This window comes from Seriola aureovittata, chromosome 11 (assembly GCF_021018895.1).
Source record: "Seriola aureovittata isolate HTS-2021-v1 ecotype China chromosome 11, ASM2101889v1, whole genome shotgun sequence".
Taxonomy (NCBI): domain Eukaryota; kingdom Metazoa; phylum Chordata; class Actinopteri; order Carangiformes; family Carangidae; genus Seriola; species Seriola aureovittata.
Genome location: NC_079374.1, coordinates 14,399,393 through 14,418,435, shown reverse-complemented (window position 1 = coordinate 14,418,435; position 19,043 = coordinate 14,399,393). Strand labels below are relative to the sequence as shown.

The 19,043-nt window shown below is 40.7% G+C and overlaps 3 protein-coding genes across 4 annotated transcripts in view; 1 reads left to right on the top strand and 2 right to left on the bottom strand.

Annotated features, from left to right (window-relative positions):
* Nucleotides 1-11,951, bottom strand: part of lrp2a (low density lipoprotein receptor-related protein 2a) — a 46,506-nt gene extending 34,555 nt beyond the window's left edge. For both annotated transcript variants that reach the window (XR_008829000.1, XM_056388976.1), the window contains exons 1-12: nt 11,828-11,951; nt 6,685-6,792; nt 6,159-6,281; nt 5,513-5,629; nt 4,987-5,097; nt 4,738-4,851; nt 4,505-4,621; nt 3,787-3,930; nt 3,559-3,678; nt 2,826-2,954; nt 2,177-2,346; nt 434-657 (exon numbers count right to left, since the gene is read on the bottom strand). Coding sequence is in view for 1 of the 2 variants with exons in the window: in XM_056388976.1 (XP_056244951.1) it covers nt 434-657; nt 2,177-2,346; nt 2,826-2,954; nt 3,559-3,678; nt 3,787-3,930; nt 4,505-4,621; nt 4,738-4,851; nt 4,987-5,097; nt 5,513-5,629; nt 6,159-6,281; nt 6,685-6,792; nt 11,828-11,897 (1,547 nt within the window). In the remaining variant the exon portion in view is untranslated. The remainder of the gene's footprint in view (nt 1-433; nt 658-2,176; nt 2,347-2,825; nt 2,955-3,558; nt 3,679-3,786; nt 3,931-4,504; nt 4,622-4,737; nt 4,852-4,986; nt 5,098-5,512; nt 5,630-6,158; nt 6,282-6,684; nt 6,793-11,827) is intronic.
* Nucleotides 11,952-12,803: 852 nt separating this feature from the next.
* On the top strand, nt 12,804-15,559 carry zgc:172182 (coiled-coil domain-containing protein 89). The gene is made up of 7 exons (XM_056390052.1): nt 12,804-12,994; nt 13,729-14,201; nt 14,599-14,729; nt 14,805-14,941; nt 15,037-15,113; nt 15,201-15,300; nt 15,399-15,559. Exons 1-7 carry the CDS (start codon nt 12,947-12,949, stop codon nt 15,483-15,485), a joined length of 1,053 nt encoding a protein of 350 aa, XP_056246027.1. The 5' UTR covers nt 12,804-12,946; the 3' UTR covers nt 15,486-15,559.
* A 67-nt stretch (nt 15,560-15,626) lies between these two features.
* On the bottom strand, nt 15,627-18,968 carry LOC130177990 (ATP synthase subunit beta, mitochondrial-like). Its single transcript, XM_056390050.1, has 10 exons — nt 18,811-18,968; nt 18,080-18,253; nt 17,796-17,970; nt 17,422-17,543; nt 17,117-17,301; nt 16,803-16,961; nt 16,590-16,712; nt 16,292-16,504; nt 15,977-16,178; nt 15,627-15,886 (listed from the first exon to the last, which is right to left on the bottom strand). The coding sequence occupies exons 1-10, from the start codon at nt 18,914-18,916 to the stop codon at nt 15,789-15,791; spliced, it is 1,557 nt and encodes a 518-aa protein (XP_056246025.1). The 5' UTR covers nt 18,917-18,968; the 3' UTR covers nt 15,627-15,788.
* Nucleotides 18,969-19,043: the final 75 nt, after the last annotated feature.

Genomic DNA, 19,043 nt, shown 5'->3' with positions numbered 1-19,043 from the left:
TAATTTGCCAGTTTTCTCTGAGATGTGACTGTTATATGTGGACCAGTATGTATAGCTGGGCACACAGAAATAACATTACATGTATTCACCTAAGAAAAAACATAGGAGACTTTCCCATTTTAATTAAGTATCCACAGCATCACATTATATCTCCAGGTGGGTGGCTCTGCATCTCACCAGACAGCTACATTAATTTACGATATGTAATTCCTGTAGCCACCTGGCTCTCCTCCCCCCTTGAACTATACTATTGGATTACAATGAGGGTCATCACTTACATTGCTCCTCACTAATCCACCCAGGGCAATCTCCTAATCTCACACACACACACTACCCCCCATTTTTCCATGCCGATGGAGCACGACAGATACTGTATGTGGGGATTGGGAATGGGTGGATAGATGAATGGATGGAAGCTGGGAGATGTGCTTACCCAACAGTGGGGTCCACCGCCAGTCCTCTCGGGTTTCCGAGGTTTTCAGTGATGAGTGTGACCCGGTTACTTCCATCAAAGTCCACCATGTCAATCCTGTTGACGCTAGCCTCCACCACATACAGTTTATTGTTCACCCAGTCCACAGCCAGGTTCTCAGGGTAGTCAACTGATACGTTTAAAACCACCTGCACGTCGGAACCGTCCATATCCACAGAAAACACCTGTAGACAAAAGATGCCATTGTTGTCAGGAAATGAGCTCTTAGGTGGTCACTGCATCGTGTAATAAAGAGAAAATATTAGGACAGGTTCAGATTTAATCAAGAGTATCTTAATACAATACTGACATGCATGCAAGTAGATTGGAAGTGTTATTGGTCACTGTAATTGTAACCCCTGTCCACATCCCTTCCTAGATTGATTTCAGTGTAAGTGATGGATACATATCCACAGTCCTTGTTTGGTGTAAAAATTGCCTTTTTTTAAAGCAAATTCCTTCTTTGTGCTGGAATGAACAGTGTGTCCTTGCTGAGCGACAGCAGAGCGACAGAAAAACAATGGGGGAATTTTGCACAGAAAAACACTGCAACTTTTGAAGATAGCCACTAATTATTTGTCAGTCTTAGACTGCTGAGGCATCATTTTAACTTTAAGAAAAACCTTGAAATCAGTTTTACACACAGCATGGACCCTGGATTTTGTCCCCAATCAATTAAATTGAAATTGCTTTGCGGCCAGAGCAAGAACAGGAGAAACAACAAGGGACGAAAACTCTTTCACTCTAAATGTTAGTATCTTTTTTAGATAGACTTGAATGAAAGTCAACCCATCCTTTAAAGAAAGAGTATGATCTATGAGACTGGTCTATGGCAGTTGAACTGTTGCAGGCAGGAATGCAAAGAAAGAAACATGTCTGTAAGGTGGTTTTCTGAACCTGCCACTCTGCCGATACTAAGATGGCACTAGTTTCTCAGACCAGAAGCCTTGGCACCATGCAGTTGGTTAGAGAGACACTGCTCTTAACAGCTCTGCTTCTTTTGAAACAAGATCCAGAGGTCTAAAAAGCAGGATTTTCAACTGGCCTGTTTAAAGAGAAACTGAAGATGTGGAAATAGCCTGATTGTTTAACCTTTCCTGTTATATTCACAGGCCCCGTTTGTGCTCTCTCTGCTTTTAATCTGACATGCTGCCATGGAGGTGGCTGATATACAGAGATGCCCAGTCAAAGATGTGTCCTAGTCTTTCAGCCCAGTGGCTGCAGTTCAAACCATAGAGGAGCCAAGGCATAAGCTGAACAAAGACTTTCTAGATGGCCAAAGAATGCATATAGATGGACAGTGCCACTGAAAACAAATACAGCATGATTACTTCGAACCAGATCCAGTTACAAAAATTGCACCCTGGTATGTGAACATCATACCAGCCTATCAGACAGGTTTCAAGATTAGGCCATTTGGATTCCATTCCACATCTACTTCCCGTTCATTATGACCCAGCCGCAAAGGAGCCAACAGCTATCCCATTATTATAGTATCAACATTGCTGATATTTTTTAAGGATAATGGAGAGAATTCAGTCCTGGCCAGCTCCTGACTAAGTCATGTACTTACTCAAACAAGAAACTGTTCTACTCCCCATAAAATGTTACCCAGGCATAACAGACTGTTCTGGGGGGTAATGCCTTATGACTAACGTAGCAGTAAGAGTAAAAACATAGAATATGTACACTGGTTAAAAATACCTTATTCTGAATGGTATCTGTCCAGAAGATCCTATGGAGATTATAATGGAAGTCCACTCCCACTGCAACCCCTCTGTTCTGTGAATGGATCAAAGTGCGCAGACTGTTGCCGTGGATGTCACCTATTAGCAGGTCTCTGCCATTAGAAAATATCAAGGAAGGAACTCCAGCTACAGGAAAGAATATACAACAAGTCACAAAACACAGCATAAGAAATCTTTATCTTTGAAATGCTCAGGTTTGAGCCAGAGCCTTATTTGTATTAAAACAGAAATCAGTTTTGTAGTACGTAAGCTCAACTAAAAGATCTTTGGGAAATTTACAGAATTTACAGAATAGTGAGGGTAGGGGGGATTTATAGCCATTATCTTTTCAAACTCATTTTGCTAAAGCTAAAATCAAAGAGGTCAGCCTCTCAGTCAACACTCTTTCTATGTTCAGCAGGCAAGAGACTAACTAAAACAACATTCAGTACGCAGCAATGCACCACAAAGAAGCACAGACGCTCAGTGGAGCAGCCACAGCGGTCGGTAAAAAGGAAGGGGGTCTATGCTAATGGGCCTCAGTTGGGCGATTCATTCTTACATTCAAAATCTGAGCATACTGTATGTAAAACAAACTGTTCAAACAGAGAGGAAATGACACTCACTCGAGACGTCAGCTCTGCAGTATCTGTGCTGCTCCAGTGTGTAGCCCTCTCGGCAGCTGCAGCGATGGGAGCCTATGCGGTCTTCACACAGCTGGTCACACACACCCCACATCGAACAGTCGTCAAAGTCTTCAGCATGAAATCAAAATCAAAGCAGATGAGAATTAAACACTGATTGGTTCTGTCACATTACATTATACCTACAACAGGTTTTTAAGAGACAACAAAAAAGTGTAATGAGGTGCAAGTCAATGATACTTCCTTTCGATTTTTCTTACATTTTGCTGTGAGTCTAAAAAGTTTTTGCAATGTACTTTTGAGTCCAAACAAACAGCAGGTCTCATTCTCTGGGTCCACACAAACAGCAGATTTTATATGCACTGCTATAAACCTGATTTGAATTGAGAAGTCTCTGGTCAGGATCAGAATGTGGATGCACTGCAAGTGTAAATGGTTACATGCACAAAATTCAAGTCTTATTTAGGTGAAGCTGTCTCTCTGTACTTGTGGCGTCCTGTGATTAAGGACCTCTGTTGTTCCACTCTTAGGCAGAAACCCCCAAATAAGAGACTCACCCACTGCCAGTAATTGCTTACTTTATCAATTGAGCAAAAGCAGAAAAAATACATGGGATAGTGTCAAACATCCCAAATTATCCTTACCATTGTACTACATGTACAAAAATTCTCAAACGTTGGGCTATGCTGCAGTTACGTTTATGAAGGATAAATACCTATACATGAGCGACTATTGTTGCTGCTGACAATGTATCCAGAAGGACAAGAACAGGTTCCTCCTTCAGGAGAGGCATGACAACGATGCTCACAGCTTAGAGAGGCACATCTCCAGATACCTGTTCCAACACAGAAGCCAGAATAGTGAGGAAGATACTTCAGTGGCACAGTTTCTGTGATATCAGATGTTCTAATGTGTATTTGACACTAGCTTTGTTGGTACTAACTGCAGTTGCGGGCAACAGTGGTGTTAGTTTCGTCCTCTCCCTCGGGACAGTGAGCTGTCCCATCACACAGCTGATCCATGGGGATACATAGGCCAGAGGATGGACAGGGCCATTCTCCTGGGTAGCACTCTCTCGGCACATTATCTGTAGTCAAAACCAATTAATCTTACACATAAAAAAGAAATACAGCTAAAAAAACACCACAGGATAGGGCTTTAAACACGTCAGACTGTTTGGAATTGAAAGATATTCAGCCAGTGAGGTGTGTGTTAGGGACAGGCAGCCTCCACTGGAATGTGGTGCTGATCTTAAGAAAATTGTAACTGGGACTTCATTGTCAGGGAAATTACTGTCACTTTAAATCGATGCAGGGGAATGGAGCTTGGAGGGGGTCACATGGGGGCTCAGAGGGCTTCTGCAGCCCATCCTCTAAAAACACACACTCTTCACAGCCGTGTGAAGGAATTCTAAAGCCCTTTGGGGGGCTGCGCAATCTTGTGCCACAAAGAGGCATTTGAATAACACACTTAAAGGAGCACAGGCATAGCGTCTTGCTATCCCGAATCGACCATGGTGACTGGAGATGAATCAGGTTCACACAGAGAGCTCCAGTTGTAACCCATTCTGGTGTTCTTTAACCAGCCAAATGTCTAACATTACTGGTCCTAACAGTAAAAATAAAGTACATTTATGAGAACTGATTAACAATGATCCATACCACAGCCTTTCTCATCAGCATTGTCCTCACAATCATCTTCTCCATCACAGAGCCAGACTTGATGGATACAGCGACCACTGGGGCAGGTGAAGTAGTTCCCTCTACATGTAGGATATGCTGTAAGTGAGATCAGAGACTAAGTTATTTGTTTATTTATCTAGGTGAGGGCCCTTACACTCACAATGAGGTTGGATTAAAGAGAACAAGAGGATATAGAGACAGAGGCTACATACTGCAGTTTAGCTCATCACTTCTGTCTCCACAGTCGTCGTCATGGTCACAGATGTAGCGATGAGGAACACACACTCCATTATGACATTGAAACAGGCCCGTGTTGCAGTGCTGTGCTAAAGAAAACACAAAACAACAGAAATAGACAAAAAGAAGCATTTAGTGATGCTACTTTTTTGTGCATTGCTGCGGCACAGCCCAAGTGAGAGTTGTTTCTAAATGCCTGTTTCTAAAATTGACTGGTTTCTTACTGCAATTGGCCTCATCAGAGCCATCACGGCAGTCAAGTATCTGGTCACATCGCTGAGTCCGGTTGTAGCAGGCCCCATTAGCACATCTCAGCTGTGTGCACTCGGGGTAATCTGAAAGATTAAATCATCATCAGGGAAATCGTATGCATTCAAATCAGCCTGACAACTGTGTTCCTTTCAGCTCTTAAAATGTGAAAAGCTCAGTGAATGGGAAGGATAAGAGACTAAAATTTAACGCCACCACCATAACAACAGCAGTCGCCAAAGCATTCTTTATGCAATTGTGAGATTACCACAGTGTGTAGTGCTGTGAGTCTACCATGTCGGCACAATAATGGCATAGCAGCTGAACTTCAGCTTGACTAATCCACCAAGGAATCTGCAATCAACCTCTGACAACAAGAAGCATATTGTGGCCCATTCTGTCAGTCAGCGAGACTCTTAATCTTAACAAATTGATTAAAATGCCACAGGAGCCTGAGATAAAAAAAAAAAAAAAGGGGAAACCACCCTGGAGAAGACTTACGGCAGTTTCTCTCATCAGATCCATCTGAGCAGTCCGCCAGACGGTCACATCGGTATTCTCCTGGGATGCACGCCCCATTACTGCAGCTGAACTGGCCACTGGTGCACGTCCTTCCAGCTGGGGACAGATTGGAGAGTGATTTATTTAGCAGCAGGAAGGTTTCTTATATATAAAAATAAAAATGAAAGTTGATGTACTTAAAATATATAGTAAGTACAATACAGCAATTAAATCCTTAACCTCCACAGACACTTTGACAGGCCAATTTCTAAAACTTATTTTTCAAAAAGACAGACCTTCGTTCAGGATTGCAATAAAAGCACTACGGTTTCATTTGATGCCAAAACTGAGGAAATGTGTAAAAATTGTTTTAAAAAAACATCGACATTACACACAATATTAGTGTAATTTAATGGTGCAACCACAAAAATTAGCATTCATCATTTCAGTTAAAACAAGTGTGGTATGATTTCACTGGAAGCACTGGAGAGTGTGTTTTATCCAACTCTGAAGCTTTTCAAGCGATCGCTTTCTAATAGATCGCTTTTCAAGCGATCTATTAGAAATATACGGGTTCAGGTGGTTAGGTTTCAACTCATGTGAAACACAGTTAAAACAGTGACTTGACACTGTAAAATTTACTCACGACAGTGTTGCCTCTCATCTGAGCCATCCTCACAGTCTTCCTCATCATCGCACACCCACACATCTGGGATACACTCGCCGTCACTTAAGCATTGGAAATGACTGTCATCACACGTTACCTGAGCTGTTGGAACACACACAGAGCATTTCATTATTTATAACAGTTGAGTGAAATCCACTGTTAGAGAGTTAATATGCACATTTGCTCAAGAACACTACTTTAGTACAATTTTGAGCTACTTCTTTTACATATAAAATATAACCAATTAGTGAAATATGATGGATGTACTGTTATAGATTAAACTAAAGAGGATTACTTTTAATTTTGATACTTAAAGTACATTTCGCTAATAATACTAATGTATTTTTACTTAAGTAAAATTTTGAAAATTTAAGTAAAGGATCTGAGTATTTCTTTCACCTCTGGTGTAATTCAGGTTGGAATGACACATCCAACAAGCATCATAAATATTCGAACCCTCTCAGGTAATATATTGGCATACAGTGTCAAACAATGAGTAACTCACGGCAGTCGTGTTCATCAGAGTCATCCACACAGTCTGATGTCCCGTCACAGTGCCAGTCACCTGGGATACATCGGCCTGTCCCACAGCGGAACTGCCCCAGTTCACATCCTACACACAGAGATAATTTGGCATAATTCGGTTCTTCATTTCAAGCTTTTTCTTACATGCTATCAATTTTTTTATCCAGTTATTAATCTTCATAAATGTTTCTTAATGTTGATGGAATTATTATTAGTAATAATGTCATGATACAATCCAGTCATTTGTCATTCTGGCATTCTCAAAATGAATTCTTAAATACTCTATATTTAATAAAAAACATGGCATAAGGGGGCAGGGATGTCTTCCACTGACGAAGCATGCTGTTAATAGCATTGACAAGCCTTGGAGACAAGCGTGCCAGCCATCCTCCCGACAGTTACACAACCTTCACCGCACTCATCCTGAGCCTCCTTTTGATGTTCTCGCTGAGTGGCATGTGTAGAGATAAGGTACCACCACTCTACCTTCCCTGACATTTTCCAGGAGAGATTGATTCAGGCAGCATAGTTTAGTGGCAGAGCACTCCATCAGACCCGTCCAAATAGGAATGTGTAATTCTGATTGTCTCTCTGACAGCCTGATTTATGGTGCATGCTGTTCCTGTCCGGTCTGAAATGTAATTGGAATAAATAGTGGTACTGGGTGGTACCGCAACCATTTCAACCCAAATTCTTCATGAGAAGAGCTGTGAGGTGGTGATGGCTGGTGCACGCTTGGGGTTGGTGGTCTATCTCTGTCCTGCCTTATCCAGCATTTTGGACACATTCTTTCCTCTTGATCAAGTAGCCCCATACACTCACAGCAAAATTAACAGCCTATTAACAGATTGGATTAGCCTATCTAAAATCAAATAGTGCATTACCCCCATGCTATAGCTATAAAAAACCTCTGTAATGCCTTAAGCTACTAAGATATATAGAGATATGTTGCAAAAGTGTTAAGCCTTCATGTGTGTTTACCTGAGAAACTGTGAGTAAAAAAGTAACATCTTAAAGGTAAACTACTAAAAATGTATTGCCTGCAAACCAAGCACCTATTTGAGTTTAGAGTCAGGGTTTATCATCTCTTTGATGTGATGCACCCTTTTAAAGATGGATCACTTCCACAACAGCTGTGGGGTCACTGCATGTGTTACTGTACTAAAAGCCTTGCATATGCTCCCATCAAGAATTTTTGTCTCAGATTAATTAAAACCAACATACTGCTTTACAACCAACCCAAAAGAGGCTGCATATTTAACTCCTACAGCAGCTATCCAGGAAGCAAACCTTTTTTTCCTGCTCAGTTTACTAATGATAAAATTGCTCACAATCTACTCAAAGGGAGCCTTTGTTGCAAGGCAGTGATCCCAGAGGTTTCAGCATCATCTATAGCATGGCAGCAGGGACAAGTGTTGCATACAGTATAACAATGGCTAAGAGATGTGCTCTATTTAACAGAAACACAATATTTCCCCAGAAAATGAGGGATATGTTCAATACATTTAAGTATTACATGACAACATTATTGTAAGTAAATAAATATCAAATACACAGTTATGACATTAAAATAATAATCATAACATATTTAAGAAACAAAATTGAGCTTAAAAAAAAGAGCTAAACAAATGAACAAAATCTGCTTCAGAAAAGATCAAGATGTTTATAGTTGTCATACATTCAGACCTAGGTTGACAACTTAAAACCATGTACGCCAAGGAGAAACCAATCTGCTGGAAGCTTTCAAATGCAGCCAGTGTTCCCTGACTGTATTACCTCTGGGAAAGGTGACAGATACACTGAAGCTGAACCTTTCAACAGCACTATCATGTGTGACGGTTCTCCTTACATTCTGAAAAAGAACATTGTCTTTATAACTTTTCCTTAATCCTAAAATTTCTATGTCTTCATCCAAAATCAAAATCACAAAATCAAAATTTGACTATGTGAGTAAATATTAGGTAAAAGACACAGTGAGCGATGCAAATCTGCTAGTAAGAATGTTTAGCTTCAGTCTGATGTGGAGTTCCTTTTTTTGTTAGTGTTTTTCCTTCTCTTCTTTCTAGCCTTGTCTTTTCTAATTAGCAACTTAAACCCACAGCAGGAGAGAGCGCCACACTATCCATGCAGGAAGATAAGGCACCCTACTATTGCCCAACAAAGAGGAGCAGTAGAGGAATTTTCATTAGAATGAACCCCCCCAAACGCCTTAAACCCCACTGTGAAATTACAATGGCACAAAAAAGGTGCCAGCAGGGATGCAAACTCATAACTGGAAGTGTCACCCTAGAAAAGCCAATTTGCAGATGGACAGTGGAGAGTACAGTAAGACTTACATCCTGCGATAAGGTAAAACAAAAGTGAAACATAAGCTCCCCTCTCAAGGCCACCCATTAGGAAAACACCTGTGTTCTACTGCTGAAACTCTCTGAATATCTTACTTGTCCCGTGGGGTGCCTGAGAGATGTCTTCAGGCTTTCATCAATATCGTCTTGTTTTGGCGCAGCCCTCTGCACTCACTGAATGTGTGTGGAGAAAAGTAGTGAAAACGGCTGCTGGCAGCATGAAACGCTGGACCCGTCCATGCTGTCAGAGCGAAGTGCTGCTGCCTATTTCATATGGAAATCAATGCGGCAGAATGCAGTCAATTGCCAAACAAGTGACTTTGGCTCTAACTGCTACACACAAAACAGTGAAAACCAGAGGGGCACTGGCAGTGGCATGGGAGCAAAAGGAAGAAATAAATAAAGCGAGAAATAAAGCCTTGGTCTGGTTACATTTGAGGAAGATTCAACATGATTTTTGGTTCGTGCCTTAACAAAAGCAATAGTCAAACAAATCATAAATGAAGTTGTCACTATGCAATGACACAGGCACTGGACAACAAATTTTTCCTCTGTACAGTGAGTCACAGCTCACCAGCTGCTAGTTGGAGGCTAAACTCCATCCTCAGTGTCTGTAACCTAGACTGAGGGAGCTGCAGGAAAAGAAAGGATTTGCTCTTGATTTGTGCCAACTGCGTTCTTGTTTCTAACGCCGTGTTACTGTTGCACAAGGATTTAGGCTCCTACACCGGAAAGAAGCCGGCATGTGTGAGGTTTAATATGCACATGCAGGCCAAGTTGGTGTGTCTTTAAAAGTTGAAAATAATATTTTTAACAATGTCGTGACAGACTCAAACTCAAACTGAAAATAGGTGTGATCAAATCAAGACAGTCCAGCCCCGCACCTGACCAAAATACAAGCAGACTAAAATTACACTAACAAACATGTTGTCTGTATTCATTATTCTGTTTCATATTCCTTTTAATTTTTAACACCTTAAAAATTCTTACTGTGCACTTAATAGGTTATTAAGATATCAGTGGCCAATGATTAATAGAGAAAACAACTCAATTTACTGACAAAACATGTCTGGAACAGCAAAAATGACAGAGGGTAGTTAATAAAATGACAGAGGGTAGTTAATAACATGTCAGAGGGTAGCTAACAAACCAGCACCATGAAATCCCCTCAGACTGTCACATTAGCTATTATTACCAGTGTAAGCATTCTGCAGCAGTATCGAGGATAAGGCCTGGATAATGTGTTACAGAAGGGTGGGGATGAAACAATTATCAAACTTAAGGATTTTTGTGGAGGATCAAGCAGAGATTAGAGAAAACACCCTGCCCCCTCATAGCAAAACTGCATTAATAAACCATTACCAATCTCTTCAGTATATTATTAAGTGACATATCTTTCAATTTGATTCACACATCACCAGAGTCTTTTCAGGAAGCACCTGATACTATTCTATTGCAGTGTTTACTGTACCCATTTATCATGGCATTATTAAAACTCCAGGTTAGAAGTAAGTGGTGGAACATCATCACAACCTACAAGACTACATGCAATTTTATTTAAGCAGTCTACAATAGTGTCTGTTAATCACAACGGCTCAGTGCTAATAATCAACATGAACATGCTGACAAAGTCTACTGAGACACTGAGGTTTTAGCTAAGTCATCATTTTGTTCACTTCAGTTGTCATCAGCAAATTTCAGCTACAAGTACTGAGACTGCTGCGATTCAAAGGAAATGCCAAGTGATTTTTTTTTCCAAATGCCAAATGCCACAGCCTCAGTATCAACACGATTATATTGTCTTTTTGGCATGCAGAGTTCACCTTTTTTGTTTTTGTTTGTCTGTTAGCCAGTGCGGAAATAGGCCCAGGATGTTTCATAATAAATAAATAAGAAAGCTGTAGCTGCGACTCGTACTCTTGGGTACAGTTTATTTTCTTAACTCCAAACTGCTCCTTAGGTAGAAATGGTTCCATTCTGCAGCACCTGCAGTGTAATTAGTTGCTTGATTCACACTAAGGAGCTTACGTACTAAGAGTTGAGCAAAAAGAAAGCAGATTACAATTTGAGAAGTAGGATCTAGCTGGGCTACAAACAAGAGACAAACACAAAACTGTCATGTATAAAGAGCAGTATCTGAGCATTTTGTCTGTCTCTATCTTACACTTGGGAATAAAGTTCTTCCTCCAGCTGCAATCAAGTTTGAATCAGTGGTCTGCGGCGTAAAATCGAATGAGATTTGTACCAGTAGCTCTCAGTCCTCACAGATTGTCTGTAAGTCACATGCTCTTTTCTGTTACCTAGCAACAGTAAAGCTCAGGGAAAAGTTCTTCAAGAGAACTTCCAATCTGTCTGAGGAAGGCTTTGTGCTCAACCTTTAAAGTAATACTATGTGGTAAAACATTTAGATCCAGAGCCAGAATTACTGTACCTATTGGCCACATCAAAATTACTGGAAGATATAGTGTCGCTCCATTAAAGCAGTGGCTTTTTGGGTCATCATAAAGGTTATTTTCATGTGTTCAGTTGATTTAGCATCTTGAACTGTACTCATTAGGTGTATACTTTTGTAAATGTGTAAAACACATTTTAAGTCAGCAAAAATTCAGCCTACGTTTATATGCACAGTAGCCTAAGTGGCTTGTTTTGATTGAGCAACAAGTGCAATGGGTGAATCAGTGGTAGCTCAACAAGAACAGTTCCCCAATGAATCATTTAACTGCCAGCCTGTGTGGACAGAAAACAGAAAGCAGGAGATAATAAAATCACACTACTTACCTTCAGAGTGGCACCATCTAACACAGCACATGAAGATGAGAATAAGTTGAAGTAGCAGTGCTCTCCACATTCTGGCTGGTCCGTCCAGCTCCGCTGTGCAGATGGAGGAGCTGTAGGGACTGAGGCTGGGATGCTGTTGCTTTCCTCTGTCTGTCTTTCTTGGCCCGCTAGTTGATGAAAAGGGGCGTGCACAAAGGCCAGGACAGCCGCTCCCCCAACCCAGCCTCGGCCCTCCAAATAAATCCCTCTGGCCCTGGAACCTGCATAATGCCATGTAGGGTCCGAGTTGTCCCGGGTGCCAGTGATTTTTCACTCGCAGCGGGCTATGGGCTCTGTTCATTTGTCCCACTCTGTAAAGGGGTTGTCTACGGTATCCTGTGAGGAAAATAATGATGGGAGTAATAAAAATGTAAAACTAACTAAAGTTTTTAATTAGGGTGTCCAGAAGGCCTAGACGTAATCCCCATGTGTCTGGTTCGAGCCCGACTAAGGAGCCTTGCTGTATGCATAACACTCACTTCCCCACATTGAGTTTTATGTTCACATACGACAAGAAAATTGTCAGTCATTGTAAGAGTGTTTTACTTGATATTAAACCGTTTACGTGTTGTTAAACCGATGCAAGGGTTAAAAGCCACAAATTGCCATAAATTCATTATCAGGCCCTGGAGGTTTAATGTACTAATAGGCCATGTCCACAAAGATTTTTAAAGTAGCTTGTGAATTAAAAAAAAAAAATAACGGAAAAGTAAACTGACAATAAAAAGCAACCTTAAGACGACAGCTACCACTCAATAACTGAGTAACTAATAATGTACCAAAATGAAACAGGACTTAAGCAACATAGGAAAACTATACTACTCCTTCCACCATGATTATTCGAGATGTGCATTACCTCCACCGTTGGTGACTGATAGGAAGACGAACACCGCCATCATGCGTCCGAGCAGCGGCACAAACGTTCCCTCTACCGCAGCCACAAAAACAGAGAGGGCCGCTCGAATGTGGTTGCCATTAGCGACCGAGCAACTGAAACTCCGAAATACTTCCTACGAAAAAGTGGAACTGAGCAATGAGTAAAAAATAACACGTACAATCGGGAATAGGCCATTACTCATCATGTCCACTCCTCCGAGAAATGCAGAAAACTTCATGAACACGACGGAGGTACAGTATGTAAAAGTTAATGACGTCAGCAATAAATCTGTGCAAGTCCACCGTTTGCTAATGAGTCTGCAGAAGACTTGTCATTTCACATTTAATCTCAAATTATGCTACTGTCACAACTGTCGCATAATCTTATACGAGTGGTATTTAAATTATTTTAAAGTCTAAATTAACTTTAAATTTAAAAACAGCTAAGTTAGTAAGGTGTAAAATGCAGTTGAGGTAAACTAGCAACTGTCAACTGTCCAGCAAATTTTAATGTCTTAAGATACGCCAAACTTGACTTATTTTCTTCTAAAAGGATCTAATTTGCAGATATTTGTGAATTTTTTTTTCTTTTTAAGCATGCATGGCTGGATTAACCTAGAATTTGTTGTTGAAGTCCCATTCATTTGCATTATAATTACAAGAAATTCAGAAATCTTAAGTTGAATAACAGAAATTTATTGGCAGCCATTTTTTATAGTTGGTATAATCCTCCAAGTCAGTTTGAAGACAAAATGCCAAACTTGACTGGTGTCAGCCTCTCACATGAGAATATTTTTTCCTATGATAGTTAACACTAAATAACACACAGGGCTTTTGACTGTTGAATTATTTTATGTAAAATATCTCAATAATATTGATATCAGTGTCAGCCTCAAAACCCCCAAAATCAGTCAAGCTTTAGTTTTAAGCTGCCACAAGTGCCTGTCACTCATGTTTTAACACTGGACATTTGCCCTTGTTCCCAGGATATGGACATTATTCAGAAGTCACTGGACAAACTTCGAAGTTTTTCTGCAGAGGATATGACAGAAACAGAAATGCTGCGGTCCAGGATAGATGAACAGTCAAATCTGATCTGCATACTGAAAGAGAGAGCAGATGAGCTGCTTTTGCGATGCCAAGCCCTGCAAAAAATCAACACAGAGCTGGAGGACAGTTTAACAGACTGCCAGAAAGAACTGGGTGGCGAAAGAAAGAAAGCAGAGTTATTAGAGAAGAGATTTATGGATTTAGCTGCCAACAATCAAGCCATTATTGCTTTCATGGAAGAATACAAAAGTCTGAATGTCCAGTTAAAGGTGGAAAACAAACAGCTGCAGTCAGAAAATGACACACTTATCTCCCAAAAATTACAAGATAAAGAAGTGTTTGTGCAAAAACTGATGCAAGATAGCAAACTGCTGACAGAGAATTACACAAATAAAGAAAATGAATATCGGTAAGTTTTTCTATTTGTCAGACTACAGAAACTCAACATTTTTAACTGATTAATCGTTTAAGTCATGTATCAAAACTGCTACCAATCATTCACTGGTTTAAGCTTTTAAAATGTGAGGATTCAGTTATTCTGTTATGTTATCTGATTACAGAACTGTAAATTGAATATCTTTGGGTTTTGGACTGTATAAAAGCAATTTCAAGATGTCACCTGGGGTTCTGGAAAATTGTGATGGGCATTTTTCAGCATTTTATAGACTATTGAAAAAAAAAAGTAATCAATCTAGATAATAAGTAACTTAAATATTTAACCATTAGTTGCAGCCATAGTTGCTCATTATTTAACATTTACTTTACACTCATCATTTTGAAGCTGTATTTTACATCTATGTTTAAAGGGAGAAATTAGCTGAATACCAGTCAAAACTCCTGCAACAGGCAACTCAGCATCAAGCCAAGGAGGCATTGCTACTTGATCAATTACATGATGCTCAGCAACAGCAAAGAGATGCTGTAGATGCGTGCAAAGGTGGGTGGTAAATGTTTTATCATTCTCGAGAAATAAAAAGCACTTGTAGTATTGTGGCCTTCTTTCCACAATCAGGTATGAAGCTGAAGCTAGGAATGGCAGAAGAAAAGCAAGCTTTGAAGGAGATCAACACGAGAGAAAGCATAACAAGCCTCGCCAAAGAGAAGGACAAACTATTGTCTCTGTCTATGGAAAGAGGGAGAGTGATACAGGTGATCGACAAGAGTATTTGTTCACTTCACTGAAATTACAACTTTGCAAAGAATTAACTGATCACTTCATGTACGTATGAATTGATTACATACAGGAGAAACAAGCGAAAATCCAGCAGCTGGAGAGGAGATGGAAAGAAGAGAAAAAATCCCGAGCTGAAGCAGAGAATAGGTAAATCATGTATGAACAATCTTTCTCATTGCACTGCTTGAGTATAACAAGTATCTCAATCTAAATTTGTCTTTGGCCTTGCCTCAGGTTTGAACAGGAAGCAGAAGCAGTTAATGCAGATGTAAAAGTGAAGTCTCTCCAGTGTGCTCTTGATGAATCCACAGGAAAGTATGAGAAGCTTAAAAAGGTTTGTTGAAATCTGCAGTATCGAAGAGTGAAATCGACAGTGGCCTACATCGAGTTAAAAACACGTTCAACATGTTTTCGCTTCCAATTACTTTACAGGATTTTGATGCCTTCAGAGAACACAGCGCCAGTCTCCTTACACAAGAGAGAGAGCTGAATAAGAAACTTCGCCACATGATAGGCTAAACCTTATTATTATGTAAGTGTTATGTCTTCTTACCAATGAGACATGTTTTCATTAAAACAAATGTTCATTTTCACCAAGAATGTTTGCTGACTGACGGTGCAACTAATGGGGAAAAAAAACCATGACAAAAAAAAAAAAAATTTATATATCACAATGTCATTTTTTAATTTCATCTTCACCTTTCCAGAGAAATGGAACCACAACACAACATACTTAGCATGACACCTTAGAAGTTCCTCAAATAGAAATCATACTGTACAAATATTATCTCATAAAACTTTCCAACCTTGCAGATAAATCACTTATGAATGCTCCTCTGCCAGTTTCTCAGCCTTTTGGACTACTTCTTCGATGGGACCCACCATGTAGAAAGCTTGCTCTGGCAGGGGATCATATTCACCTTGAAGAGAGAAAAGAATAGCCATTACTCTTAAATTTCCATTAAGTTCATCCCATTTAATAATATTTTGGCCTTGGTGCAGCACTCTACCTCCTAGAATGCTCTTGAAGCCTTTGATTGTTTCCTTGAGAGGCACCAGCTTGCCCAAGTGGCCAGTAAAGACCTCTGCTACCTGGAAGGGCTGCGACAAGAAACGCTGGATCTTGCGAGCGCGAGCTACAGTCAACTTGTCTTCCTCAGACAATTCATCCATACCCAGGATAGCAATGATGTCCTGCAATGATTTGTAATCCTAAAAAAAACAAGAAAAGTTTAGCCGTTATACAAAATTTTAAGTTTAGTTTTGGATTGCAGAAATTGTTGACAGTCATTCAAAAATTTGTAAACATCCAACATGAGGCTTGCCTGAAGAATCTTCTGTACACCACGAGCAACATCATAGTGTTCTGCCCCAACAATGTTGGGGTCCATGATGCGGGAGGTGGAATCCAGAGGGTCCACAGCAGGATAGATACCAAGCTCAGCAATAGCACGAGACAGCACAGTTGTCGCATCCAAGTGAGCAAAAGTTGTGGCAGGAGCAGGGTCAGTTAAGTCATCAGCAGGCACATAGATAGCCTGTAACACAATTAACAATTTTAGTACAAATAATCAAGAAAAAGCAAGAGTGTGCTGACGTGATTAGCATCTTGTGTCTTCTCACTTGTACTGAGGTGATGGAGCCCTTCTTAGTGGTGGTAATTCTTTCCTGCATTGTACCCATATCAGTGGCCAGAGTAGGCTGGTAACCCACAGCAGAGGGGATACGACCCAACAGGGCAGACACCTGAAGAAAAATGACACAAATATTCAGACACAAGATTTATATGCAACAACATCTGCAAATAATGAAAAAAATCTATGTGGTATTATGAACCTCTGATCCAGCCTGGGTAAACCTGAAGATGTTGTCAATAAAGAGCAGCACATCCTGTCCCTCCTGATCACGGAAGTATTCGGCAACAGTCAGACCGGTAAGAGCAACTCTGGCGCGGGCACCTGGGGGCTCGTTCATCTGACCGTACACCAGCGCTACCTGAGGACATGAAGTTTAGCATGAATTAAACACAGAATAGATTTACATGAATCCCATCCAAACTGATAAACTACACTTTACATCATGTGCTACGCTTTGCTAAGGATCTTAATTAGAAAAGCTAAACTGTGTTTTAAAGGAATTGAGGTTGTTACCTTTGAGGTGGTGTCCTTCAGGTTAATGACACCGGACTCAATCATTTCATGGTACAAGTCATTTCCCTCACGGGTTCGCTCCCCCACTCCGGCAAACACAGAGTAACCACCATGTGCTTTGGCTACATTGTTGATCAGCTCCATAATTAATACAGTCTTGCCGACACCAGCACCACCAAAAAGACCTGAAGGAATGCAACGTGCAAAATAATCAATTATCATGACAAGCATGTTTGAAAATTTGATTGTTGGCCAAAAAATAAAAAAAAATAAAAAATTCTAGAGGGTAATTATGATCCACCAACCAATCTTTCCACCCTTGGCGTAGGGTGCCAGCAGATCGACCACTTTGATGCCAGTGACCAGGATCTCCTGTTCCACACTCATGTCTGTGAACTCAGGGGCTTCGGCGTGAATAGGAGCAGTCCTGCAAGATAATAAACGTCATGATTAAATATACGATTTATAGGATATATTTTTATTGTCAAATCTCAAGAAAAGACCCAAGCCACCAAAATAACAAAACGATGGCCGTGCAGCTGCCACAGACAGGGCAGGGAAGTCAGAAATACTTTAAGAGACTGACCAACACAATGTTGGTTTTGGTATTGCCATTGGTTTTGTTGACATCAAGAAAACTACAGAATAACTCCAGCACTGTGATCCTCTCAATACTTACTGTTTGGTGCTAATTGGTCCCCTTTCATCAATGGGTTCTCCAATGACATTCATGATCCTGCCCAAGGTCTCAGGGCCCACAGGGATCCTGATGGGGGCTCCGGTGTCCAGAACCTTCTGACCACGAACTAGACCCTCTGTACCGTCCATGGCAATAGTCCTGACAGTGTTTTCACCTGGAGAAACACACAAGAAGAGAGTAAAGACAATGTTCAAAGTTCATTAACAGGTACCCAAACAGTGATTTGTCGAATAGTATTATAAGGATCACCCCAACCCACTCACCTAGATGCTGTGCCACCTCAAGCACCAGCCTGCTCTCACGGCCAGCCACCTCAAGTGCATTGAGAATGGGAGGAAGGCCTTCATCAAACTGGACATCCACCACAGCACCAATCACAGCAACGATGCGGCCATTGGCCAGTGCAGCCTGAGCAGCTGGGGCAGCATAACCCCTGCCTGGGAGGACAGTGACAGGAAAGGACAAGGACAACATATTAAACTTGACTTCACATGAAACAGCAGCAACTAGATTTGAAAAATAAAAATATTTTTAGTCACTAAAAAAAAAAAAAAAAAAAAAAAAAGAGACTAAAATATGATCAGTATACCAACACAAAATCTACAAGACAGAATATAATATAAATACATATTTTGGTGTGTCATGATAGAATTACCCATATTTTGTTGTCACTGAAACTCAGAGTTGAAATGTTCAAACATGAAGTGAGTCAAACATTTGACTTGTACTGAGTTACTTTGAAAGGTCATTGAATGGAGTCAGAAAACAGGAGAAAGACTGGCGCTACACCGTGACTGAAGTAACATCATGACGAAATAAAAACTTAATTTAGCAGCTGTGATTGAATAAAAATCACTTGATGGCAAATAAATGAGAGAGAATCCAGGGTAAAGTTGAGGCCTGACCCACCCTGTATGCATCCATTTGTGTTAGAGACAAGTCACGGGACATATAATCCTGACAGTCGACCCATGTTTAAAAAGTATGCACTTACTCAAATTAAGAGCTGCATGTCTCGCACTGATCGTCTTTAAAGAGTTAATCCCAGGCTTAAAAGCCTGCAGAGCCCCGCTGCAGCACCGTCCCACAGCACCCAACATGATTAAGATGGCTGAAGGTGAAGGCACACACTGGGCTACGGACGGTTTTATACCGCTGAACCCAACGGCTAAACTGAGCATGCGCACCCTGTCGGGATTTTATCCCTTCACTTACCGCAGGAGGGCA

What these genes read in the sequence shown, in the direction of transcription:
- zgc:172182 (XM_056390052.1), top strand. Translation starts at nt 12,947, where the DNA reads ATGTCCACTCCTCCGAGAAATGCAGAAAACTTCATGAACACGACGGAG. An exon ending in ACTTCATGAACACGACGGAG is followed by an intron (nt 12,995 to 13,728) that starts GTACAGTATGTA and finishes CCTTGTTCCCAG; the next exon opens with GATATGGACATTATTCAGAA. An exon ending in AGTATGAGAAGCTTAAAAAG is followed by an intron (nt 15,301 to 15,398) that starts GTTTGTTGAAAT and finishes ATTACTTTACAG; the next exon opens with GATTTTGATGCCTTCAGAGA.
- LOC130177990 (XM_056390050.1), bottom strand. Translation starts at nt 18,916, where the DNA reads ATGTTGGGTGCTGTGGGACGGTGCTGCAGCGGGGCTCTGCAGGCTTTT. An exon ending in TGAGGTGGCACAGCATCTAG is followed by an intron (nt 17,971 to 18,079) that starts GTGAGTGGGTTG and finishes GTGTTTCTCCAG; the next exon opens with GTGAAAACACTGTCAGGACT. An exon ending in CTTCAAGAGCATTCTAGGAG is followed by an intron (nt 15,887 to 15,976) that starts GTAGAGTGCTGC and finishes TCTCTCTTCAAG; the next exon opens with GTGAATATGATCCCCTGCCA.